We start from the raw sequence: 27,064 nt of genomic DNA, 5'->3' as shown, positions 1-27,064 counted from the left end.
TATCTACAAGAATTTCTTTTTTTTTTTACAAGAATTTCTATACAGATACCCTGATACACTCACTTATATATTTTGAAGAAAGAAGCCCTTCAAAATTGGCTATCAAGTAAATAGGAAAGAAAATAAGCCCTAAAAGCAATAAATCAAAGTCTTCAAAACCAAACCGTGTATAGCAAGGCCATTTTCTCATAGTGGGTGTTTTTGTTTTTCTTCTTTTTGAGACTTAAAAGAAAATAACACAAAACTCCACACAGTAAAATAAATATGGTAAAAGTACTTTCAAAATCTCTCTGCACTCTTGCATTATATTAATTTCATCTCCCTATTTCCAGCTTTCCACATGGTTAAGAGGTCTGTTTGAAAGTTAATCTGGGATGAGCACACTATATAAACAACTGGGTTTACCACTGGTTGCACTCCATCTCCCAACTAGTAACTTAGAGGTTACTTTCCTTTACATGTATTATCATGACACCAATGTCAGCTTAAGAATCAGCTCTAAAAATTGAGCAATTTCAAGATGGGAAGCCCTCAAATTACACATAAATTGTATGCTAAAAGTTTATTTATTAGTCTGTTATTTAGGAATTCAGAACACACATCCAAAATAAATGTTCTATAAATAATATTCCAAGCTACCACACAGTCAGTGTAACCCTGAAATAAAAGAGCAGAGCATTATATTGTTGTAATTGTAGTAGCAGAAACAGAAAACAGTATTTTAAATTCTTTTTTTAAGATTTTATTTATTTATTTGACAGAGAGAGACACAGCGAGAGAGGGAACACAAGCAAGGGGAGTGGGAGAGGGAGAAGCAAGCTTCCTGCTGAGCAGGGACCCCGGTGTGGGGCTCGATCCCAGGACCCTGGGATCATGACCTGAGCCGAAGGCAGATGCTTAACAACTGAGCCACCCAGACGCCCCCAGCAAATAGTATTTTAAAATTTTGGTTTTTGCTGGTACTTGAAAAAAAGCTGTTCCAATTAGATCTTCTCCAACCACATTGGCTGATCTACTGTGTGTCCATTGCTAAAATATTCCCCTGAGTCATCTTCTAAATTTCCCTTCATCTTACTCAGCAAGTTCTCCCTGCTCAACACTGTCAGTGACCATAGCTTATGGTTCTCTCTCTCTCTCTTTCTCTTTATCTCTATCTCTTTGGGGTGAAGGTCTTTCAAATCTATATAGCTCCAGCCTTGATCTGTTTTCTGGGCTTCAGACCCATTGATCCAACCGCTGTTCACAGGCATCTCCACTTGGATATTCTACCGTCACTTCAAACTGTACTCAACATCTTTGCACCCCTCATGCCATAAATACCCCTCCTGTATTTCATGTTCCACTCAATGTCCTCCTGGTCCCCCAGCCCCACAGATGGCCTCCTTCACATCATTCCCCATTCCTTCTTCTCTTCTCTCACCTCCCAACCTATCAAAACACCACATCCCCAGCTCTGTCTGATGGCCCACCCAAGCCCTTAAACCACTCCTCTAGTCTTCCTAGCCACCTGTTAATTTTTGCTTGACCTCCAGGTGGCTGGCCAGATCTACACGTGCACAAATTCTTACTGATGCAGAGTCACCACATCAGCAAGGGTGAGGAAGAATGTCAGAACCCAATGAAAAAACAAAAGACCCCTCTTTTTCTCATGAATATTTCAGGTCCAAAGCCCCCCCTTTGAAAAAAATCAGGGTCTCAACATATCCTTTGTATTAGCTGTATTATGCTTCAAAATGTCTCAATCTTTCAGCTTTTATGTTCAGTCCATCTGCTCACAAAGCAATTTGAGGGGCTCCAAGAATATTTTGCTTAATAATGAAATGTTTGGCAGACAGCCAGACAGAATGGTAATTATGTATACATACCCCCAAATAAGCCATTGCTAATATAGGTTCCCTGAGGGAAGGATTTTGGTCTGTTTCATCCACACTATATTCCCATCTCCTAGGCAGTGTATGGCATACAGTAGGCACTTAATAAAATATATATCTTATAAATCTATCAATTGTTAAAAATAATTTACAAATGTTATCTATAATAATATAAGTAACATAACTGAATTAGAGTACAAATATGTAAATTGGGATTTGGAAACGGTTTTCTTTATGCTACATAACAAAAGGGTGTTTGCTCTTTGAAATGTCTGACTAAATTTAGCACAACTTCCAGCTCTTCTAATAAGAAGGTATACTATAGATAATTACACTTAGTGTGAATTATATAGCTCTCTTCCATATAATTAGACATCATAGACATAAGTCTCAATTGAAATCAGTCTCCAGTGGCAGAAGCCTTTTGGAAATGATGCACCTTGAGCAGGTGGAAGCCAATCAGGTATATTCCCTGAGAAGCCTGCAGCACATGCCCACACAAAAAGATGAAGAGGCAAGCAATGCGTGGAGATCAGACACATTCCCGGCTCCCCTACCTCAAGTAAAGTGCAATTCATGTGCCACTTGCACTCAGTGTAATACTGGGCTGTCATGAGTTTGTCACCGGATTTTAAAAAACTGGAGCTTTTCAACGTGGAAGGAATAATATTCACAACAAACATGCCTTCTTTTCGCATTTTTTGTTGGTGTTTGTTCTCACACCAATAATGACCAGAGATCAACATGTCGCTCAATCTCAGTAAGTGCTTTCCTAAAACATTCTTTTATTTTAGCTTTAATCAAGACAGGAAATTTTAAATTAAAATGGACAAGAAAGACAATCTTCTCAGACATATTATTATGATATTCTCATGAAATAAAGCCAGGTGCTGGGGACTTTCTTGTTCTGTACACATCAGTGTTTTCTTTTTCTCCTTTTTCTAAGATTTATTTATTTATTTGAGAGAGAGTGTGCACACCTGAGTGGGGGAGGGGGAAAAGGGAGAGAATCTTCAAGGAGGCTCCCCACTGAGCGGGGAGCCAGACTCAGGGCTCGATCCCAGGACCCATGAGATCATGACTTGAGCCGAAACCAAGAAATCAGACACTTAACAGACTGAGCCACCCAGGCGCCCCCACATCACTGTTTTCAACACGAGGTGGGTAAAGGACAAAGAAGGTCTCACTGGCAGCAAGACTGACTTAGAGAATACTGTTACTCCCAGGAGAGCTGCATGTGAGATGCAGCTTTACCTACTAAGTTCACAAACCTACAAAATTAGTTCAAACAAGTGAGATACAAATGAGTCATTAACAAATCTTGGAAAGGGGCGCCTGGGTGGCTCAGTTGGTTGGGCGACTGCCTTCGGCTTGGGTCATGTTCCTGGAGTTCCAGGATCGAGTCCCGCATCGGGCTCCCTGCTCGGCGGGGAGTCTGCTTCTCCCTCTGACCCTCCTCCCTCTCATGCTCTCCGTCTCTCATTCTCTCTCTCGCAAATAAATAAAAATCTTAAAAAAAAAAAAAATCTTGGAAAACTGCAGCCTATCAGCAGAGTCAGTTGTTCATGCTCTGAACTTGAAAAATACTCACGAGGCCAGAACTGAAGGATCATAAGGCTAGAGAAAGGTTTTGCCCCAGACTCTCCTAGACATGACTGTCTCTCAACTGCTCCAGAGTATTGGAGTATTATAAAAATAAATACAGCATTTTCTACTCTCTGAATAGATAATGGGGGAGATACACAATCATTCTGAGAAGAGATGGTCATTAATATAAAAACAAAACATTATGCTCTGAATAGAATAAAAGTGGTAACAGTAGAAGACTAGCCTGTTGGTACATGCTGTAAAATTGCCCTCTACAACTGAGCAAGAGCTTTTTGGGTCCCTAGCAAACTACTGTTAGAATAGCAAGAAAATTACAAATTAAATCTGTCCATATATTATACAGAGTACTTAGCTCTCTCATAAATATTAACAAATTGCTGACATAATAAGGCTATTTATTCACTTGAAAAATAAGCACCATTTATTGCAGAATTATTAATGGAGCTTCCCCTGTCAAATAGTTGCATAAGTGCAGAGTTTGCTAAAATATGACCTACATGGGGCTAATGCCTAGAAATGAACCAGGAAGACTTTCATGGTCGGCAAGCTTGGGAACACAGCATGAGAGACTCATAATATTCATTAGCTCATTACAGATGCTGAGAAGCCCTGCAGCAGAGAAGCCCATTTAACATTATTTAAACGAGTACTTCTCAAACATAACTGATGGGATGCTTTATTCCCAAGAAGAGCTATTAATGCACTTAAGGAGACGTTAATATAGACACATATAATCACCATCTAAAAGTTTAGACCACTTTACATACATATAATTTGTGCAGTCTCTACCAACATTATGAATACTCTGTAGGTTGTTGTTTAAATTATTTTCTCCTTTTCTCATGGTTTCATTTGAGGGAATAAAAGGATTCATTTGAGAGAAACAGTTCCTGGAGATAAGTTTATAGGAAAACTGTCACTCTTTCAGCCCCCAAGGCAGGACGCTCTGAAGTCCCCCTCCCTGGTCAATACTCACGATAAACCCGCAGTCACTCTCCATTACCTCCACGTCCACGCCCAGCCTACCACCTCGCCTTATGGATTCTGTCTTCTACACTGTTCTCCTACCCACTTCAATCTTACCTTCTCCATAGCCACTTTCCCCAAGCCACCAACTCTACCCTGGCGCCTGAGTAACTTCCCAACTGGTCTCCCTAAGTCCGTTCTTTACCACATATGTTGCAGCCAAAATAACCTCTTAAGACTTAGAAATATTTTCTACATACTCATTTCCTATTACATACTACTAAGATAGGGAGAATGATGAAACTATCAGTGTTATATCCACTACTGAGTTTAAGATATAAGATAACTTCTAATACTTCTACGATCCCATCCATTGTTCCAGAGGCACACACCATCTGAATTTTGTGCTTACTATTCCTTCGCTTTTCTTTATAGTTTTACTGCTTAGGTATTTACCTATGATAATGAACTTAGTTTTGCATGATTTTGAACGTTATTATAAACGTACACAGTTTAATTCTTCTGAAACCCTTTTTTTTTTTTTTTTACTTGACATCATGCCTGTTAAATTCAATTGTGCCCATCTCCCTCAATTTCCACTGAATAGTATTCCAGTCAATGAATATGACACAAAGTATTTACCCATTTTCCATTGACAGTCACTTGGGTTCTTTCCAGAATCCCACTTCTTTCTTTTTTTCTGTGTACAAACAGTGCTGTTATAAACCTTCCTATTCTTAACAAGACAACACTTTCTCAGGTTGGATATATGAGTTCTGTTGCTGGGTCATAGGGAATGTCCATCTTCAGCTTTAACGATAATGCCCAACCGTTTTCCAAAGTGGCCACACCAAATGTGCACTCCTACCCACAAAGGTAAGAGCACCTGTGACTCCACACCCTTGTCGACAGTGGTACTGTCAACTGTCATATTTTCTTGCCAAACTGGTGAGACTAGGATGCTATCCTAATATGGTTTGAATTAGCAGTCACTGATGAATATGGAGGTCGTTTTCTATGGCTCACTGCACATCTATGCCTTTTGCCCATTCAAAGCACTTAAAAAATACTCCTTGTGTGGGTTTTTTTTTTACCATAATAAAAGTAAATAACTAACTAAAGAAAAATATCCCAGTTATAGGTGCTGAAAATATCTACTTCCAGTCTGTAGCTTTCCTTTCACTATTTTTTACATTTCTTTTGATAAACAGAAGATTCGAATTTCCATACAGTTGAATTTATCAGTCTTGCCTTACGGTTAATGCCTTTTATACTGTAAATAAGATATAAAATAGTCTGAGTAAGTAAAAAAGGAGCAATCAGAAGGACATTCTTTTGTATTATCTTCTAAAAATTTAAAGCTTTACCTCTCACATTTGGGTCTTCAACCCACTTTATATTTGTGTGCAGAATGAGACCAAGATACAAGTTTCATCTTATCCATATGGATGATCAATCCTTACAGCACCATTTTTAAAAAAGACTAGTCTCTTCTTGGCCCACAGATCTACACGGCCACCAGCTTAGGCTCAAGAGTCCATACATGCGTTGAAGCCACATTTGGGCTCCTGGCTCTGTTCCACTGTTCTATTTGTCCGTCCCACACCAGTGTTCCATGGTCTCAGCTCCTACTGCTTTATTTGGACACTAATCCCAAGTGGGCAAGTCTACCAACTTGCTGCTATTCTTCAAAATTGCCCTCGCTATTCTTGGGCCATTGCTCTTCCATATAAAACTATACAGGGTCAAACAAACAAACCAATAGAATTACATTAACTGGAGAATAATACATTAATTGGAGAAAAAAATTAATATCTTTTTGGTATTACATCTTATCTATAAATATGGTTCAATTCCTCACTTATTCAGGATTTTAAAAATAAAGATAATACACTTTTTATTTTAGATTTTTTCCAAGTTTTTATTTAAATTCCAGTTAGTTAACATACAGTGTAATATTAGCTTCAGGTGTACAATATGGTGATTCAACACTTACATACAATACCCCGTGCTCATCACAGCAAATGCACTCCTTACTCCCCACCATCTATTTAACCCATTCCCCCCACCCACCTCCCCTCCAATAATCTTCAGTTTGTTCTGTATAGTTAAGAGTCTGTTTCCTGGTTCACTTCCTTTTTTCTCCCACCATGTTCATCTGTTTTGTGTTTTAAACATATGATACACACACACACACACACACACACACACATTTTGTTTCTTGAGATCATATGGTATTTGTCTTTCTCTGACTTATTTCACTTAGCATTATACCCTCTAGCTCCATCCACGTCGTTGCAAATGGCAAGATTTCATTCTTCTTGATGGCTGAGTAATATTCCATTGTGTGTATATACCACAGCTTCTTTATCCATTCATCAATTGACAGACATTCACCTCTTTCCTGCTATGAACATCGGGGTGCATGCATCCCTTCAAATCAGTACTTTTGTATCTTTTGGGTAAATACCTAGCAGTGCAATTGCTGGATCACAGAGTAGTTCTATATTTAACTTTTTGAGGAACCTCCATACTGTTTTCCACAGTGGCTGTACCAGTCTGCATTCCCACCAACAGCGTAAAAAGGTTCCCCTTTCTCCACATCCTTGGAACACCTGTTGTTTCCTGCGTTGTTCATTTTAGCCATTCTGACTAAGTGGGTTACCAACTCACAGGTGGTATCTCATTGTAATTTTGATTTGTATTTCCCTGATGAGTGATGTTGTGAATCTTTTTGTGTGTCTGTCATCTGGATGTCTTCCTCAGAAAATATCTATTCATGTCTTCTGACCATTTTTTTTTTAGAAAGATTTTTATTTATTTATTATTTGACAGAGAGAGAGACAGCGAGAGAGGGAACACAAGCAGGGGCAGTGGAAGAGGGAGAAGCAGGCCTCCCGCCGAGCAGGGAGCCCGATGCGGGGCCCAATCCTAGGACCCCAGGATCATGACCCGAGCCAAAGGCAGCCACTTAACCAACTGAGCCACCCAGGTGCCCGTTTTTTTAACTGGATTATTTGGTTTTTGGGTGTTCAACACTGTAAGTTCTTTATATATTTTGGATACTAACCTTTTATCAGATATATCATTTGTAAATATCATCTTCTTCCATTCCATAGGTTGCCTTTTATTTGTTGTTTCCTTCACTGTGCAGAAGCCTTTTATTTTGACTAAGTCCCAATAGCTTATTTTTACTTTTGTTTCCCTTGCCTCAGGAGACATGCCTAGTTAGAAGTTGCAATGGCCAAGGTCAAAGAGGTTACTGCGTGTGTTCTCCTCTAGGATTTTGATGGTTTCCTGTCTCACATTTAGGTCTTTCATCCATTTTGAATTTATTTTTGTATACGGTGTAAGAAAGTGGTCCAGTTTCACTCTTCTGCATGTGGCTGTCCGGTTTTCCCAACAAGATTTGTTGAAGAGACTGTCTTCTTCCCACTGAATATTCTTTCATGATTTGTTGAAGATTAGTTGACCACAGAGTTGTGGATTCATTTCTGGGTTTTCTATTCTGTTCCATTGATCTATGTGTCTGTTTTTGTGCCAGTGCCATACTGTCTTTGTGACTACACCTTTGTAATATAACTTGAAGTCCGGAATTGTGATGCCTCCAGCTTTGTGTTCTTTTTCAGGATTGTTTTGGCTATTTGGGGTCTTTTGTGGCTCCATACAAATTTTAGGATGGTTTTTTTAGCTCTGAAAAATGCTGGTGGTATTTTGATAGGGATTGCATTAAATCCGTAGATTGCTTTGGGTAGTATAGACATCTTAATAATTATTTGTTCTTATTTTAGATTTTTTTAATAGGTACCTCATAGTTTTTATTTCCACAATGGTATCTTTAAAATTGCTTTTCAGTTTGTTGATGATAAACAGAGATGGAATATTAATTTTTACATATTCTTCATCCAGAAAAGTTGCTAACTTCTCATTAATTTCACTAATTTACCTATACATACTTTGGATTTTCTCAGCAAACAATAAATCATCTGCAAATAATGACAGTTTTGTTACTTCCTTTCTAATGCTTATATTTTTTCTTTTCCTTGTCTTATTGCCCTGATGAATGTTGCACTGAAGAATTCCAATGAGCATCCTCGACTTATTCTTTATGGAAATGTTTGTTATAAGCTTAATGATGAACTGAATGAGGAAATGCAGAAGTTTCTAAGCAGGAAGAATAAAATATTTATGCAAACCTAAACAAGCCCTTTTTCTTAAAAAAAAAAAAAAAAGACAAGCCTTAAAAGAATCCTTTCTTCTCTAAATGTAGCTATGCTTCTTCTAAAGACCACTCAAAACAATGTACTCAAAGGGCTATGGCTACTGACAATAAATAAGGGAAACAATCCCAGTGAAGAAAGAAATCTTTATATTTTATCAAAAAGAAGTAGGACCAGGATAGTGGGCTTACTAACATCATCCTTCTTTTTAAATTAAAAATAATTTACTGATAGTTGATTATGAATTTGGTTCCCACTATTATCTCATCTTTGTATATTTACTTATTGCACAAAAGAATCCTGGATGGTAGGGAAGTTTGAGTTCTAGTCTAAGGAGAGGTAGAGCTACATCACTATATAACCTAAGAAAAAGAAAGGTGGGGGGGGGGGGGGCAAGCAGCTCGGCCAAGCTCAAGTTCTGCCACGTAGGAAAGCTTCTCAGCTCCTCCTAATTTTGGCCTTCCTATGACTTTACCACTTTCTGGGCATGTTATGACTACACAGAGTTTAAGTAACATCCCATTTTAAAACTAAGCAAAGAAGACTATAAACTGAGCACAAAAACACACAAGCACAACAGCACATGAATCAGGCAGTGTTCTGTAAACTGGAAAAAGCTATTAAACCTAGGTAATTGTTATTATGATTTATTCCACTGAAGAATAGTTAGCTTATTCTCATTAGCACAAATTTTCACTAATATAATCCAGAGTTCAATAATACATGGCATTAGAACAATAAATTACACAGAGGGTCAAAAATAGGTATGTAGTATGACTAGCATTATCTATCTGAAGCAGGTGATCAAGCTTCTAAGATAACCAAAGCTATTGATAAGAAGTATTATGAAGATAAAATACACTGTTACTTTACTTGTCTGGTCAATTTGAACTGTTCCCATGTACATCTGAGTATCAGGACCTGAAGAACCACTGGACAATCAGCACTTACTGATGAGCCTCTTAGCGCGTATCTGGGTACCCAATACCGTAACAGCATTTATTCGGTGTTTTATAGTTAACAAAGCACTTTCAAATTCGTTCTCTATCAAACTGGCTAAGCCGGAAGAATACAAACTAGGCCCTACCAGCAGCCAAGACACCACTTCGTCAGGGCTGCCTGCCTGAGAACAAAACGAATCCCCAAAAAGACAGACCCGAGAAATGGAAAGAAAGAAAAACGTTTTGAACGATATTGTGTAAGAACTAACTAGATCCAACTTACCTGATATATCCTTGCACCTTTCAGTTATGAGACTCAATAAATTCCCTTTTCAGTTTAAGCAATAGGAGTTGGGTTTCTACCAGCTGCAACTGAAGAGTCCCAAGTAACATTAAGTGTCGGTCGCATTGCTAACTGCACCAGCCAACACTTGCTCCGCCACACCCAGCTTCCTTACAGGAGCCTTGGAGCAATGAATGGCATGATTTCATGAACCCCAACATAACCTAAATGGTCTTAGAGAAGACATGTAATGCATATGAGCCTCAATATGAGCCCCAAATATGGGGATATTATCTAACTTGTTGGAGAGTGAAATTAGAGGTTCTCTTGCAAAGCAGCTAGATGGAATCTGGTGCCTATCACTCAGTAAGTGGTAATAATACTCCTGCTTTCCATGCTGACTGGCCATACTAAATGAAACAGATTATGCAAAACTTATATATAATATAATACATATTATATATCCCTGATACAAATAAGGTACTCAATAAATGTCAATTTCCCTTGCAATGGAAACGGTTAGGGGCTGATAATCACATTCATCTTATATCGCTGACCATCTTTCTCACTACAGGCAAATAACAAAAAAGAATACAGACTAACTCCAGTGACCTTTTTCACCCCCACCTTCCCAGGAATCCAGAAACACACTGCTAACAGGAAGAAAATAAGGACATGTGAATGGATGGTTGGAGATACTAAATGGGCCAGGCAATTTCTAGCATTTGCCCGTAGGAAACTTTGACCTATGTGTAGGGGTTTTGAATTCTGCAAAGAGGAAGGTGACCATGACCTACTCACTCTGACGGAGACACTAGCTGGATCATTCAATGGCACACAACAGGATCAAAATGCAAGACTCACAGTATTTGGAACGTATGGCAAGCCATAAAATTTCTCCTGTGTTTCCCTGAGAATGTCTGTAGTTGATGTCCGCAGGGGGTGCTTCCCATGGTAGATCTGATCCAGAGTGGCATAAAAGACCTAGACAGATGAAAATGTCCACTTAGTTTTGGCAGTCCATCCTTCCATCTAAGACGTAGTGGGCCAAAGGTGTTATATAAGTGTACCAGAATAATAATTACACATACCAGCTGAAAACATCCTCAAATTTAAGTGTATATGGCTTGAGACATATTTTGTACCACATTGAAGACCACGCTGATGATGAAAAGGAAAGCTCTCAACCTTTTCATGATGAAGGATATTAAAAAATTTTTGAACCTTATCTATAAGGCACTCTTTATGTACAATGGAGTAAATTAAATTTGTGACCACAAAACTGGAATTTGGCCCATAGATATCTATAGATATATGTAAAATATATAGTTGGAAATAATTGTTAGTTATTACAACTTGTGACCCTCTAGATCTAGTAAATCCCATCTGGTTTCTTCCTAGAATCCTGCTGTATCTTAAATGGGAGCAATGCAATGGTCCGAATCCCAGTTTTGTGAGGAGAAGGGACAGAACATGAAATTGATGGAGCAAGGTGAAGAAAAGGAATAGCAATCTGTCGTCTGGCAAGTACAGATGTTACAAAGAATTCTGGTGCAGCTGTTGCCCAGTCTGGGGCCAGGGCCAGGGCCAAGCCAGCCCCTACCCCCGGTGTCAGGAGATACCAGGGAAGCAGCTGCCATGCACGGGCAGCTCTGCCTTATGGAGGTGACCGGGAGAGAGGATCACTCACCTCTGAGGAGAGGATACAAGCCATTGAAACATGACAGGAGAATAAAGCGTTAGTTTGAACATGAAATCTGCTGCTTACAAAGTTCTGAAAACTAAATTTTACAGAGCAAATCTGAAGTAAAGATAAAGGGCTTTTTCACTGGAACATTTGGCTTGAGTATTAGCATTATTTGGAGTTCACCTGAAGCAAGGAAGTAGAAAACCTGTTTTATTTTAAAAGAAAAATTCTGACATGCAATTATGTTTCTGATATGTATCTTTCTGATTTGAAAATGGAATTTGTAGAGAATGTGCAGCTGTTGACTTAAAAGAACTGAGGATTAGTTTGGATAAAAGAAAAAATTTAAATGACCTCTAGCTTTTGGCTTCATCTAGATATAGAATTATGGTTCTAAATTATAAGTCAAGTTTAAACCTTCCCTAGAAAAATACAGACATTTCCTAAATATAAATATTGCCTTACTCTAACTGGTAATCTAAACATATAGCTAAATACAGCTCTTTCAATTCTAAATTCTATAATGAATAACAATGTATAATCAGAGGAGCCAAAATTACTCATCTGCATCTTGTCTATATTCTAAGAGAATAAGTTATTAGGAACAAACTTAAATTCTAACTTCCACTAAGGTGTTTTGTTTTCTGTTTTTTTGTTTGCCAATCTATAAACAAGTCAGAATTCAAAAGTTTCATTCCTATAGTTATGCCTTCCACAAATGAAAAGCATAAACATGGAATGACTTTTTTTAAAGATAAAAACAGAGCGAAATGAATGAAATGTGCATGTGTTTTATGCTTATTTGCTGATAAACCAAACAATTCTAAAGTGATGAGCCTATATGCCCACCCAGGGAGTCACGCTCACCTGGGACCAACAGCCTTAGAGCCACAGAATAACAGGAGCCTATTTTTAAAACAATGCACAAGAGAAAAAAAATTTGCAATTTTAAGAACACTGTGTATACCCCCTTAGAAACCTGGAACAATTCCTTTCCTTTCCCTCCTTATTTGTGGGCACTGTACAAGGGGACTATTGTGGGATAGGAAAGCTGGCATGGGGAGCTCTTCTGGCAAGAATTCACCTCCCTCTCCTCTCTCTTCCCCTCTGTCTCTCAGGGGGTTATTCTTCTGGAGGGTGGAAGGAAGGAAAGGTCGGTTTTCCATTTTAAAAGAAAATCTTTGGAACAAATATTTAAAAAGAAAGCCACAACCCAGGCTTTTAAAAGGTAGGACTTCTGGAGCGCCTGGGTGGCTCAGCCATTAAGTGTCTGCCTTCGGCTCAGGTCATGATCCCAGGGTGCTGGGATCGAGCCCCACATTGGGCTCCCTGCTCGGCAGGGAGTCTGTTTCTCCCTCTCCCACTCCCCCTGCTTATGTTCTTGCTCTCGCTAACTCGCTCTCTGTCAAATAAATAAATAAAATCTTAAAAAAAAAAAAAGTAGGACTTCCACTATAGGTACGGGCAAATCAAAAGACTTTTGCTGAGTAATGCTAATTTTTTCAAATAATTCAGAGGTCTTTTTAAAATTATATTGATATGCACAGTCATTAATATAAATCAAATATAAATCCACAGTTTTCTCTATAGTGTACATTTTCTTCAAATATATATTTTGAGGTACAACATAAACAGAGTTCATAAGGGCTGAATTTTACAAAACCATAGAGCAATTAAATGGTGCCCACACTTTTAAATAGGTAGCTGGATCATTATGAAATGAATATTGCCTGAGATGAAAGCCAGTGTTTAGGCTGTGTTTATAGAATTCTCAAGACCTGATGAAGAGTAAGAATTCCATAAACAATCTCAGTAATTACATGTAACTGAAACATCTGGTATATCATGTAGACCTGACATCCAGATGGTTCATAAGATTTTTCTAGTCTGTATCTGGAAACCTAGAAAACTGGCTTTGAATATTATCTAAAACTAACAGTTGTTACTGTTTAAACTTCACGTCAAAACTACAAAATTTTAAAAAGATACAAAGTGACATAAAATATAACACAGTTGCTGAAATGTATGATTTAGAAGAAGTCATGTGCCTTTCCCAAGCTTTGATTTTCCCGACTGAAAATGGGAAATAACCTTATTTAACATCCACTTCACAAGGATAGTATGAGGACTGAACAAGTCAGTTTGGGTCAAGTTCTTTGAACTCAGATGAAAGATGTCTTAGAAGCATGATTATTATAATAAATGTGCAGCACTGGCAAGAATTTAAAGTTATATATTTATTTTGAATAATTACTATGAAAAACTTCAGAACAAAGGCACATACATACCTGAAGTTGCATATCAGCTGCAGCACACACCTTTTTCGATTCACAAAGCCGAGACACCATATTTTTGGGCAGCGACTTGAAAAACAAAAGAACATATATGTGATTAAGTTATTTAATGAGTTGCTGCACTGTGTGCTTATGGGGTAGGAATGGGGTAGGAAAGGGTAGGAAAGTTAAAAAACGACATGGGGTAGGAAAGTTAAAAAACGACAACAAACGAAAAAATTAATAACTGAATTTAGTCATGGTGACTGTTAAATTAGGGTTTGTACATGAAAAATACAACACTACAGGGAACTAAGATAGTGGCGTTGATCTTTAAAAATCTGTTTAAAACCTTAGTAAAAGTGATTGCTTTTTCTGTTCCTTTGTTACCAGTGAAAGCCTGTTCAAGTGCTCTGCTGAATGTTAAGTGCATCTAATAACGGATGATAGGAATAAAGGAGTCAAGTGTAGAGAAACAGATGATAATCCATGGTGTCAGCCAGTATTAAAGCTGAACTGATATCCTAACAAATAACCACGATAATGAATTGCACATTCTTTTATTTTCCAACCTGAAAGAACTGCAGAGCTTGGAAACTCAGTATAATGACCCTATCTGATTTAAGGCTTCCTCCCTGAAACTAATTAGGCCTAATCACATAACATCACATATTCGCTTAGAAATACACTAATAATGTAGTCAAGGAAGTCCTTCAGTCAACTTACTCTACGTTAATATCATTAATATTGTTTACTGAATACAGCCACCATTTTATACAACTCTACGTATAATCTAAATGAAGCTAAAAGCCCCTCTACAGAGAAATCCATTATAAAAGACACCTGGGGCAGGTTCCTAGCACTACCTTTGTGTAAATTAACCACCCATGAATGACCACTGTGAGCTGTCTGCCGGAAGGGGGCCTGGGCACAGCCATATTTACACGTATCCCCTCAGAGTGCCCAGATTACAGCAGACACTCCATAAGTATTTCCAGAAGGAATGAAGAACACTAGAATGATCATTTAAGAAGGGCTTCCGTGAAAGACTACAGCAGCACGTGATGAAGGCTCAGACGACAAAGCCTGTTCTCTCTTCTTCCCGTTCGGCTATAAGAAAGGCATACCAGGCAACAAAGGAAATGTTAAGGAGTTAAGACATGGACTGAAGGAGGTTGCATAGTATAGAGTCTGACGCAGGTGAAAGGTCTGGGGCTTTCTCACACCAGGGGCAGCCATCTTGTATAAAACAAAAATTTCCTCAGACAGAATTTTAAAAAGTCAAGATTTAATTAAGTCATATATGCCAAAAGCCTCTAACAGAACGTTCAATTTCCTTAAACCTCACTTTACATTATATCTTCAGCTGATAGGACTTGTGCTATACTTGGATTTTTCATGCCTCACGAAGATTTAATAGTTTTGTTTTCATTTAAAAAAAAAAAGTATGTGGAAGGATGGCATTTTCTCATTTTTCCAACAATGAAAAGTACTGTGGACGAGCACTGTATTAGGTCTCAGGGACAGAAAATGGCAAACAGACAGGATCCTGGCCCCATGAGCTCCATAGGCTGACATTACTCATACAAGCACAATTTTAACAAGAGTTAACAACTATCATGAATACTAAGACAGAAATACAGTGCAGGTCGGTAGGAGAGCCATGACCTAGAAAGGCTTAACTGAGGAACTAACGTAGATGTGAAATTTGCACAATGAACAGGCATTAAGGAGAAAGGGATGGGCTGCAGGGAGAAAGAAACATCCCAGGCAGAAGAAACCCCGTGTGTGAAGGGCAGAAGAGGGTCCTTGGTAGGTGGTGAGGGAGCCACGGGCAGGAAAGCAGGGCTCCAGCAGGCTGGAGAGGCAGGTAGGAACCAAGCAGGGACACTGGTCTCCACTCTCAGACTCTGCATCGTGGTAAGCCACTGGGGAGTTTTAAGCAAAGAAGTCACAAGTTTAGATCTGTGTTTTTAAAAGATTCTTTTGGCTGCAGTGTAGACCTGGAGAGGAGGAAGACCGAAGTGGGTTAGGAAAAAAACCAACAGGCTATAGTGTACCAGTGACGCACGCCAGTAACACAAGCAGCTGCCAGAGTGTCAGGGGCAGGGGTGCCATGGGAGAGGGCTGGAGCCGAGTGGGAGGTGAGACCCAGAACACAGCACTGTTTCCAGGAGCGTGCCAGAAAGGTGCGGAGTGTAAGGGCAGTACTGCAGAGGCAAAGAGGGAGAGGGAGAAGTCCTGTTTGAGGCTGGAAAATGCACAAGCAAGCTTAAGAAATGCTGATGGCAATGAACCCTACAGGGACACAGACTGGAGATGTAGACAGGAGAAGAGACAATGAGACGAGAGCGCAAGGTTCCTGAACAGGCAGGAGGAGAAGCGGCACAGACCACCGGCGAGAGGAGGCTCAGGTGTTGGGCTCCCATGGATGGGCAGTCAGACAGGAAGCTGTGGGAGGAGCTGGACTCCCAGGCTTAAGAAGGTTAGAGAAAGTTGTGGAGCGTGATCCACTGAGAAGTGCAGAATCATCAGCCCTGGGAGAACCCTGGGATCCCAGTCTGGCATGGGGTATGGGCAGAACTGAGGATCAGGCAGATGGGGGAACAGAAGGTGAATGAGGAAGAACATCAAGTCAGCAGTGGGTGATGGAAAGGGTAGGAAGGTGCCCCGGCTTAGCAGGGAAACAAGCAGCCCCAGGGCCCGCAGCAGTGGTCAGGCATCTTTGAAAGGTTTACTACTTCTGCTCTGTAGACAATGATACGGAAATGCCAAGTAATGGATCTAAGAGCTAAACCCAACATAACCCCTACTAACTGCAAGGCTGATACCTCAGAGATTCAAACCCACACAGAAATGGCAAACGTTAAAGGGACAAATTTAATTCTTTCCTTGTCGGGTTTCCAATAAAACAAAAGATGTAAAGAAAGAGATCATGCAAGAACAGGGACAGCTAAGAACACTTCATCAATGATTATGTAATAAAAGGAAACACATCCTATAGTTACAGAAAATGTTACTGCTGGGAGAAATGAGTACCATTGCTGGTGAAGGTGACATGGGACCTCTGTGTTATTTTTTGCCACTTCCCATGAATCTGTAATTATTTCAAAATAAAAGGATAAGTACAAAAAAAACCCATCAAAAATTACATATTCAAGGCCTACTATACATACTGTAGTAAATTCAAGGAACGTTTACCAAAAATATACAGAAACATATAGAAGGTGAGTACACTCCTAGTAGACTAGTTCAAAGGAAAGAGTCATTAGTCTATCAAAATACAAATTAAATAATATATTTATATCATGTGAGGTGTAAATAGGTAAAGAGATTTTTTTTTTAAGAGAAGTTGGGAGGGGAAAGGATCAAGAGCACAGGTTGAATCTTTTTTTTAATAATTTTTTTAAAGATTTTATTTATTTACTTGAGAGAGAGAGAGAATGAGAGATAGAAAGCACGAGAGGGAAGAGGGTCAGAGGGAGAAGCAGATTCCCTGCTGAGCAGGAAGCCTGATGTGGGACTCGATCCCGGGACTCCAGGATCATGACCTGAGCCGAAGGCAGTCGCTTAACCAACTGAGCCACCCAGGCACCCCCTTTTTTAATAATTTTTTTAAAGATTTATTTATATGTCAGAGAGAGAGAAAGAAAGAGCACAAGGAAGGAGAGAGGCAGAGGGAGAAGCAGGCTCCCTGCTGAGCAGGGAGCTCGGTGCAGGACTCCCCTGAGCTGAACGCAGACACTTACCTGACTGAGCCACCCAGGCATCCCGGTAAAGAGATTTTTTTAAAAAATCTAGTTTGGGAGATTAAGGAGTGTAGTTGTGATGAGCACCAGATGTTGTATGGAAGTGCTGAATCACTATATTGTACACCTGAAACTAATATTACACCATATGTTAATGAACTGGAATTTGAATAAAAACTTAAAAAACAAAAACAAAAAAAAATCTAGTTTGGCTCTTAGTCAATTGAAATTAATAAATGCATGTCAGGGGAGGAAAAGATGGTGGAGGAGTAGGGGACCCTATTCCAACCAGTCCCCAGAATTGAGTTGGATATCTACCAGACCACTCTGAACACCCATGAAATCAGCCTGAGATGTAAGAAGATATATCTGGATCTCTACAAACAGAATAGCGCAGGCAGTTGGTTTTGAGGTATGAAGCAGGGAGCCCTGATTCTGTGGGCAGATATCAGAAGATAAACAGAAGGGGGAGGGAGCCTTCGGGATCCTGCACCAACGTTGTGTGAAATCCTCCCACACTGGGGACTGGGCACAGACTTACAGACCGATAGCAGTGGGGAAAGGACATTAGGGCAGCCCCCTGGAATGAAACCTGGAGCGGCAGGGCCATGTGTGCGAACTGGGGGGGCTGGCCGTATTAGAAGCAAAACAGGCAGAGATGTGCCCCATCCTGGAGACAAGGACTGGGAGTGCTGCTGAGGAGTGCACAACCCAAGACACTATAGTTTTTAGCAGCACAGACAAAAATGGAGATAGTGTGGCCTGGAGAACTCACTGAAGAACAGACTGTGATCTCTCTGTTATGAGGCAGAGGGTTGGAAACAGTCTCTTCTGCTCTCACTCTCAGAAGAGAAGCGGAAAGCCACCAGAGAAAGCCGCCAGAGAACAAAAGGCCCCCAAAACTGGTTTTCACTGAGCCCAATCCCCCCTGCCACAGTGGGCAGGGCAACTCTGCCCAAACAGGGTTGCCTGAGTAACAGTGTGGCAGGTCCCTCCCCCAGAAGACAGGCTGGGAGAACAAGAGGCTGACAACCCTAAGGTCCTTTTAAAACAGGTGCATCTTGCTTGGGTTGTTGTCAATAATTTGGACCCTGTACACTCCCTCAACCACCCCTCAAGAGAATGACTAGGAGGAGGAACCACCAAAATAGGAAAGACTAAGAGACTGTGACTTCTACCACAGATTTACAAATGGATACAGATATAACCAAAACGTCAGAAATGGAATTCAGGGTAGCAGTCATGAAGACGATAGCTAGAACGGAGAAATCGAATAATGGCAATATAGAGTCTCTAAGGGCAGAAATGAAAGTTGAACTGGCAGAACTTAAAAATACTATTAATGAGATCCAATTTAATTTAGGTAATCTAACAACTAGGGTAAGTGAGGCAGAAGAATGAATTAGTGATCTAGAAGACCAATTAATAGAAAAGAAGGAAAAAGAGGCAGCCAGGGAGAAACAGCTCAAAATGCATGAAAACAGAATCAGAGAAATAAGTGACACCATGAAACATTCCAATGCCAGAATTATTGGTATCCCTGAGGGGGTAGAGAGAGAGAGAAATGACTAGAGGATATATTTCAGCAAATTGTAGCTGAGAACTTCCCTAATCTGGGGAATGAAACATTCACATCCTAGAGGCAGAGAGGACTCCTCCCAAGATTAAGGAAAACAGGCCAATGCCCCAGCATATTAACAGTAAAACTCGCAAATCTTAGAACCAAGGAAATCATCTTAAGGGCAGTTAGGGGGAAAAGATTCCTTACATACAGAGGGAGGAATATCAGAATAACGTCAGACCTATCCACAGAGACCTGGCAAGCCAGAAAGGCCTGGCAAGACATATTCAGGGTACTAAATGAGAAGAACATGTGGCCAAGAACACTTTATCCGGCAAGGCTGTCATTTAGAATGGATGAAGAGATGCAGAGCTTCCAAGACAAGCAGAAACTAAAAGAATATGTGACCACTAAGTCAGCCCTGCAAGAAATATTAAGGGGGTTCTATAAAAGGAGAAAGACCCCAAGAGTGATACAGAACAGAAATTTACAGAGACAATCTATAAAAGCAAGGACTTCACAGGCAATATGATGAAAATAAGTTCATATCTTTCAATAATCACTCTCAATGTGAACAGCCTGAATGCTCCCATAAAATGGCACAGGTTTGCAGATTGGATAAAAAGGACCCATCCATATGCTGTCTACAAGAGACTAATTTTGAACCTAAAGATACATCCAGACTGAAAGTGAAGGGATGGGGATCCATCTTCCATGCCAACGGACCTCAAAAGAAAGATGGGGTAGCAATTCTTATATCAGACAAATTAGATTTTAAGCTAAAGACTGTAGCTAGAGACACAGAAGGACACCATATCATTCTTCAAGGGTCTATCCAACGAGAAGATCTAACAATTGTAAATATCTATGCCCCCCACATGGGAGCAGCCATCTACATGAGCCAACTGTTAACCAAAATAAAGAGTCATATTGATAATAATACGTTAATTGTAGGAGACCTCAATACTCCACTCTCAGCAATGGACAGATCATCTAAGCAGAAAATCAACAAAGAAACAAGAGCTTTGAATGACACACTGAACCAGATGGACCTCATAGATATAAAAAGAACATTCCACCCTAAAACAACAGAATACTCATTCTTCTGGAGCACCCACAGAACTTTCTCCAGAATAGACCACATACTGGGTCACAAATAAGGTCTCAACTGATTCCAAAAGACTAAGATTATTCCCTGTATATTCTCAGACCATAATGCTTTAAAACTGGAACTCAATCACAAGAAAAATTTGGAAGAAATTCAAATACTTGGAAGCTAAAGACCACTCTGCTCAAGAATGTTTGGGTCAACCAGGAAATCAAAGAAGAATTTAAAACAATTCATGGAAACCAATGAGAATGAAAACACATCAGTCCAAAACCTATGGGATACTACAAAGGCGGTCCTAAGGGGGAAATACATAGCCACCCAAGCCTCACTAAAAAAAAAAACAAAAAAAAACAGAAAAATCCCAAATTCACCAACTTTACAACTTAAAGAACTAGAGAAAAAGCAACAAACAATGCTTAAGCCATGCATTAGAAGAGAAATAATTAAGATTAGAGCAGAGATCAATGAATTAGAAACCAGAAACGCACTAGATAAGATCAACGAAACCAGAAGCTGGTTTCTTGAAAGAATTAGTAAGATCGATAAACCACTGGCCAGACTTATCCAAAAGAAAAGAGAAAGGACCCAAATTAATAAAATTATGAATGAAAGGGAAGAGATTATGACTAACACCAAGGAAATAGAAATGATTATTAGAAATTGTTATCAACACGGGGTGGAGCAAGATGGCGTGGAGGAATAGGAGACCTGGATTTTGTCTGGACCCAGGAATTCAGCTGGATAGGGATCAAACCATCCTGAACTCCTACGAACTCAACATGAGATCGAAGAAAAGAATAGCAGCAACTCTGAACAGAAAAGCGACCACTTTCTGGAAGGCAGGATGTGCAGAGAAGTGAATCCGAGGCGATATTCGGGAGGATAGACGGTGGGGCAGAGGGCCTCCGTCAGCCGGTACCAGCAAGTGATAGAGCAGCGGAGCACAAAATCGGAACTTTTAGAAGTCGGCTCTGCTGAGGGACGTCGCTCCAGTGGCTAAGCTGGGGGTGGAACCCTCATGGGACAGTGTGGTCTCAGGACCCTCGGGGTCACAGAAAGACCGGGGGTCCCTGAGTGCAGCAGAGCTCCCAAGTACCAGAGTGGGGAAGCCGGCTGCAGAGATGGAGCCGAGGCACGGGCTCTCAGCTCGGGGTTGCCATAAACCGTGATCCGTGGTACAGTCAGGCCACTGCTCCTCCAGCAGGGACCCAACAAGCGGCAGATCCGGGAAGACTCCCCTTCCTCCCCCGGGAGGGGCGGCGCGGGAGCGCACCGCAGGGATCTGCTGGGTTTGGAGATTTCACACGGGGTCCTGTACCAGAGATAGAAACACTCAGTCACAGGCCCGGTCAGCATGGAGGGCGCCTGGAGACCAGGGAGACGGGAGTGACTGACTGCTTTTCTCTGGGGGTGCACTGAGGAGTGGGGCCCCGAGTTCTCGGCTCCTCCAGGGCAGAGATTGGGAGGCCGCCATTTTCACTCTCGTCCTCCAAGGCTGTACCTAAAGCTTGCAGGGAACAAAAACTCCCAAGAGCAAACCGGAGCAGATTACTTAGCTCGGACCGGCAAGAGTGGGGCAATGCCGCCTCTGGCAAAGACATTTCAGAACCACGGCAACAGGCCCCTCCCCAGAAGATCAGCAAGAACAGCCAGCCAAGACCAAGTTTACCAATCAATGAGAACGGCAGAACTCCAGTGCTAGGGGAATACTGCACATAGAATTCATGGCTTTTTTACCATGATTCTTTAGTCTTTCAAAGTTAATTTTTTTAACTTTTTTTTCTTTTTTGAGTCTTTCTTTTTCCCTTTTTCAACCAACATCTTATCAATCCCTTTTTTAAAAGACATTTTTATTTTTCATTTTTAGAGTCATATTCTATCCCTTCATAGTAGTTACCCTTATTTTTGGTATAGATAGATAGATAGATAGATAGATAGATAGATAGATAGATAGATAGATAAGTTATTCTCTCTTTAAAATTTTGAGATACAGTTTTTTCTAACAGATCAAAATATACCCTAAATCTCTAGTGTCTGGCTTTGTTCTAGTCTCCTGCCTGATCACATTCTCTCCCGTTTTTTTTTCTTTTTTTTTTTAAATCTTCTTCTTTCTTTTTTCAAACAACTTCTTATCTTATCAATTCCTTTTATAAAATCCTTTATAATTTTCATCTTTACAGTCATATTCCATCCCTTCAGTGTATTAACCCTTATTTTTATACATATATAAGTTTTTCTTTCTTTAAAATTTTGGGAGGCACTTTCATCTAACAAACCAAAATACACCCAAAATCTAGTGTGTGGCACTGATCTATACACCACCCTGATCATATTTGATCACATTCTGTTTTTCTCTTTTTCTTTTTTCTTTCTTTCCCTTTCTTTTCCCCTGGTTTCAGGTCTTTTCTGATTTGATTAGAGTATATTTTCTGGGGACGTTGGTATCCTGGTAGCATTTTGTTCTCTCATTCATCTATTCTCCTCTGGACAGAATGACAAGACGGAAAAAATCACCTCAACAAAAAGAACAAGAGGCAGTACTGACTGCCAGGGACCTACTCAATACGGACATTAGTACAATGTCGGAACTACAGTTCAGAATGATGATTTTAAAGATACTAGCTGGACTTGAAAAAAAGCATGGAAGATATTAGAGAAACCCTTTCTGGAGAAATAAAAGAACTAAAATCTAAGAAGTCGAAATCAAAAAGGCTATTAATGAGGTGCAATCAAAAATGGGGGCTCTAACTGTTAGGATAAATGAGGCAGAAGACAGAATTAGCGATATAGAAGACCAAATGATGGAAAATAAAGAAGCTGAGAAAAAGAGAGATAAACAACTACGGGATCACGAGGGCAGAATTCAACAGATAAGCCATACCATAAGACGAAACAACATTAGAATAATTGGGATCCCAGAAGAAGAAGAAAGAGAGAGAGGGGCAGAAGGCATATTGGAGCAAATTATAACAGAGAACTTCCCTAATTTGGGGAAGGAAACAGGCATCAAAATCCAGGAGGCACAGAGAACCCCTCTCAAAATCAATAAAAATAGCTCAACACCCCGACATCTAATAGTAAAACTTACGAGTCCCAGAGACAAAAAGAAAATCCTGAAAGTAGCTCGGGACAAGAGATCTGTGACCTACAATGGTAGACACATTAGAGTGGAAACAGACCTATCCACAGAGACCTGGCAGGCCAGAAAGGACTGGCATGATATATTCAGAACACTAAATGAGAAAAATATGCAGCCAAGAATACTGTATCAGTCTCGGCTGTCATTGAAAATAGGAGAGATAAAAGGCTTCCAGGACAAACAAAAACTAAAGGAATCTGCAAACACAAAACGAACCCTACAAGAAATATTGAAAGGGGTCCTCTAAGCAAAGAGAGAGCCTAAAAGCAACATAGACCAGAAAGGAACACAGACAATATACAGTAACAGTCACCTTACAGGCAATACAATGGCACTAAATTCCTATCTTTCAATAGTTACCCTGAATGTAAATGGGCTAAATGCCCCAATCAAAAGACACAGGCTAGGGTGCCTGGGTGGCTCAGATGGTTAAGCGTCTGCCTTCGGCTCAGGTCATGATCCCAGAGTCCTGGGATCAAGTCCCGCATTGGGCTCCCTGCTCTTTGGGAGCCTGCTTCTCCCTCTGCCTCTCTCTCTCTCTCTCTGTCTCTCATGAATAAATAAATAAAAATCTTTAAAAAAAAAAAAAGACACAGGCTATCAGATTGGATAAAAAAACAAGACCCATTGATATTCTGTCTGCCAGAGACTCATTTTAGACTCATTTTATTCATTTAGGATGAATAACCAACTTTTACATCAACATGGATGGGACTGGAGGAGATTATGCTAAGTGAAATAAGTCAAGTAGAGAAAGTCAATTATCACATGGTTTCACTTATTTGTGGAACATAGGAATAGCATGGAGGACATTAAGAGAAGGAAGGGAAAATGAAGGGGAGGAAATCAGAGGAGGAGATGAACCATGAGAGACTATGGACTCCGAGAAACAAACTGAGGGTTCTAGAGGGGAGGGGGGTGGGGGGATGGGTTAGCCCGGTGATGGGTATTAAGGAGGGCACGCACTGCATGGAGCACTGGGTGTTATACGAAAACAATGAATCAAGGATCACTACATCAAAAACTAATGATGTATCGTACAGTGACTAACATAATGTAATAAAATTAAATTAAATTAAAAAAAATAACAGGGTGAAAATAATAAATTCATTTCAGCTGTTGGAGCAGAGTTACAAGCACACCTTGGAGATACTGCAGATTTGGTTTGTAGACCACTGCAACAAAGCGATTATCACAATGGAGTCAAATGAATTGCTTTATCTCCCAGTGCATATAAAATTATATTTACACTATACTGTAGTCGATTCAGTGTGCAATAGCATTATGTCTAAATAAACAATGCATATACCTTAACTTAAAAATACTTCATTGCTAAAAAATGCTAACCATCGTCTAAGCTTTCAGTGAGTCATAATCACTGACCACAGTTCACTGTAACAAATGCAGTAATAACGAAAGTTTGAAATATTGCAAGAATTACCAAAATGTGGCACGGAAACATAAAGTGAACAAACGCTGTTGGAAATATGGCACCGACATACTTGCTTGATGCAAAGTTGCCACAAAATTTCAATTGTAAAAAATATAATATCTGCAAAGCGTAATAAAGCAAAGCATAGTAAAATGAAGTATGCCTGTATATATTTATATCATTCTCTTGAAAAGTACATCCTTTTATTTAAAAGAACAAAAAATAAGGTGAAAACTTAAATACCATACAAATTGATCTTCAAGTTATATGAGAATTTTTTTTAATAGAAATATTTAGAAGTTAAATCTTAAATTTCAAATTAGGAAATTGTTTCCTGGTTAAGATTTTCTTCTGTAAATATCACTTTACCAACCAGAGTTATGACAACCAATGTTGAAAAAAATTCAATTTTTGCTGTCATTCCGCAAGTGGTTATATCTATCAAGTAGCACAGCTGTTTCACATTATTGTCTCCTAATGTGAGGACTCTCACATTTGTTGATATACTGAAGAAATAGAATATGAATACATCCAAGGTGACAGGTAATGAGCAACTATATATAAGTGAAAATGTATTTAAAACACCTGAACCTCAAACAATATTGTAATTATTTTTCATTACATTAAATTGAAAATTCATCAAAGTTCACGGCATCAGAAGTAATAACTCTTTCACCATATCATCAACTGCATCTTTTATCAGACTCTCTTTCAATCTTTATAATTTCCACGGTAGAAAATACTTCCACTTATCACTAAACCTCCTGACAGTGGCATGTAATTCCCAGTTCTCCTTGGGATCTGGACACGGCCATATTCATTCAAGATTAAAAGAAATCCTACTAGCAGACTAAGAATGTTGTAAATCAAGAATAAAATTCAAATTGACTAGGGTGAAGAATGATGGTGTCAGAAAGGCACAGCTGGACAGCTGTCTTGGGCCTTTCAGGTTGTTTCCAGGATCCTGAACTTCTGCCTGCTGAAATGGCTACTTCATATCATCCCATAAATCCAGAAATAGTATTCCTTCCAGGAACCTTCTTCTTAGACCCTTTAAAGGAGAACTGAGAGCATGGTCTGCCTTAAACCAAGACCGTTCTGACTCTGCACTTCCATAATTATGCTTCACTGGAGTGTAAAGGAAGGAGAACAGGTTTTGGAGCCAGACTAAACCAAGTAAGTCTGAATCCTTTTTTCTTTTTTTTTCCTCCAAGTCTGAATCCTAACTGTGCCACTTAACAGTGTGGTAGGAAAATGTTGGGCAATGTACTGAACTTCTCCAAGGCATACTTTCCTCATTGACAAAATGTATTATCATTTTGCGGAATTAGACGAGAATTGAACAGAATGTATTTTTAAATGATTTTTTTTAAGATTTTATTTATTTGAGAGAGAGAATGAGAGATAGAGAGCACGAGAGGGAAGAGGGTCAGAGGGAGAAGCAGACTCCCTGCTGAGCAAGGAGCCCAATGTGGGACTCGATCCCGGGACTCCAGGATCATGACCTGAGCCGAAGGCAGTCGCTTAACCAACTGAGCCACCCAGGCGCCCCAGAATGTATTTTTAAAACATACTATGTCAGGTTTAACAGAGTAGATGCTGAGTAAATGGTAACTAGTATAATTTACTATTACATTGCCCTGTGTAACACAATAATCATTGATGCTGACAAACTTTATTTACATTTTACTCTTTTATCTATATATTCTGTAAATATGGTCCGTTTTAGATTTATAAATTCTTAGGAGACAGAAATTATAGCTCAACAGTTCTATGTAGCACCTAGCAATCAAGTTCTTAATAAGGAAATGTACTTTCATAGTTTTCTATTTATATTTCTCTTCATTTGCATAATAGCCAAATACACGTAATGAAATACATGTGCCTTCTCAAATTATCGAGCTTTAGAAGAGGATCCTTTCTCCATTATAGTGATTATTTTAAGGTTTTTAGAACAATGAAATCAACTAACGTTATTAGTCTCTCTTCCATATTTCAACACCTGCCACAAAACTTGGTCATTACTCACATTCTGAAAAGATTTTTCTCTCACTTTAAGTAGAATTGGTTATCAATAGTGAGTCAGTTTTTCATCTGCAGGGTCCAGCTCTTATTTGGAAAACACTGGTACTTATCAGAAAACGTTTCCTTTCTGATGACATTTTAATCAAATGTACCTCATGCTACAGATCTTGATATTTCAAACTTTCATAGTTTCTGACA

General features: G+C 39.6%; 1 protein-coding gene across 1 annotated transcript in view; it reads right to left on the bottom strand.

Annotated features, from left to right (window-relative positions):
• The window catches only part of LOC113919171 (mitochondrial intermediate peptidase), a 175,415-nt gene that overhangs the window by 63,953 nt on the left and 84,398 nt on the right, over positions 1-27,064 (bottom strand). Inside the window, exons 15-16 of the mRNA XM_027587945.1 lie at positions 13,865-13,939; positions 10,754-10,873 (exon numbers count right to left, since the gene is read on the bottom strand). Of these exons, the coding sequence (XP_027443746.1) occupies positions 10,754-10,873; positions 13,865-13,939 (195 nt within the window). The remainder of the gene's footprint in view (positions 1-10,753; positions 10,874-13,864; positions 13,940-27,064) is intronic.

This window comes from Zalophus californianus, chromosome 3, assembly GCF_009762305.2.
Source record: "Zalophus californianus isolate mZalCal1 chromosome 3, mZalCal1.pri.v2, whole genome shotgun sequence".
NCBI classification, from domain to species: Eukaryota; Metazoa; Chordata; class Mammalia; order Carnivora; family Otariidae; genus Zalophus; species Zalophus californianus.
The sequence above is the reverse complement of the archived record's forward strand: the minus strand, read 5'-3'. Positions and strand labels throughout refer to the sequence as shown.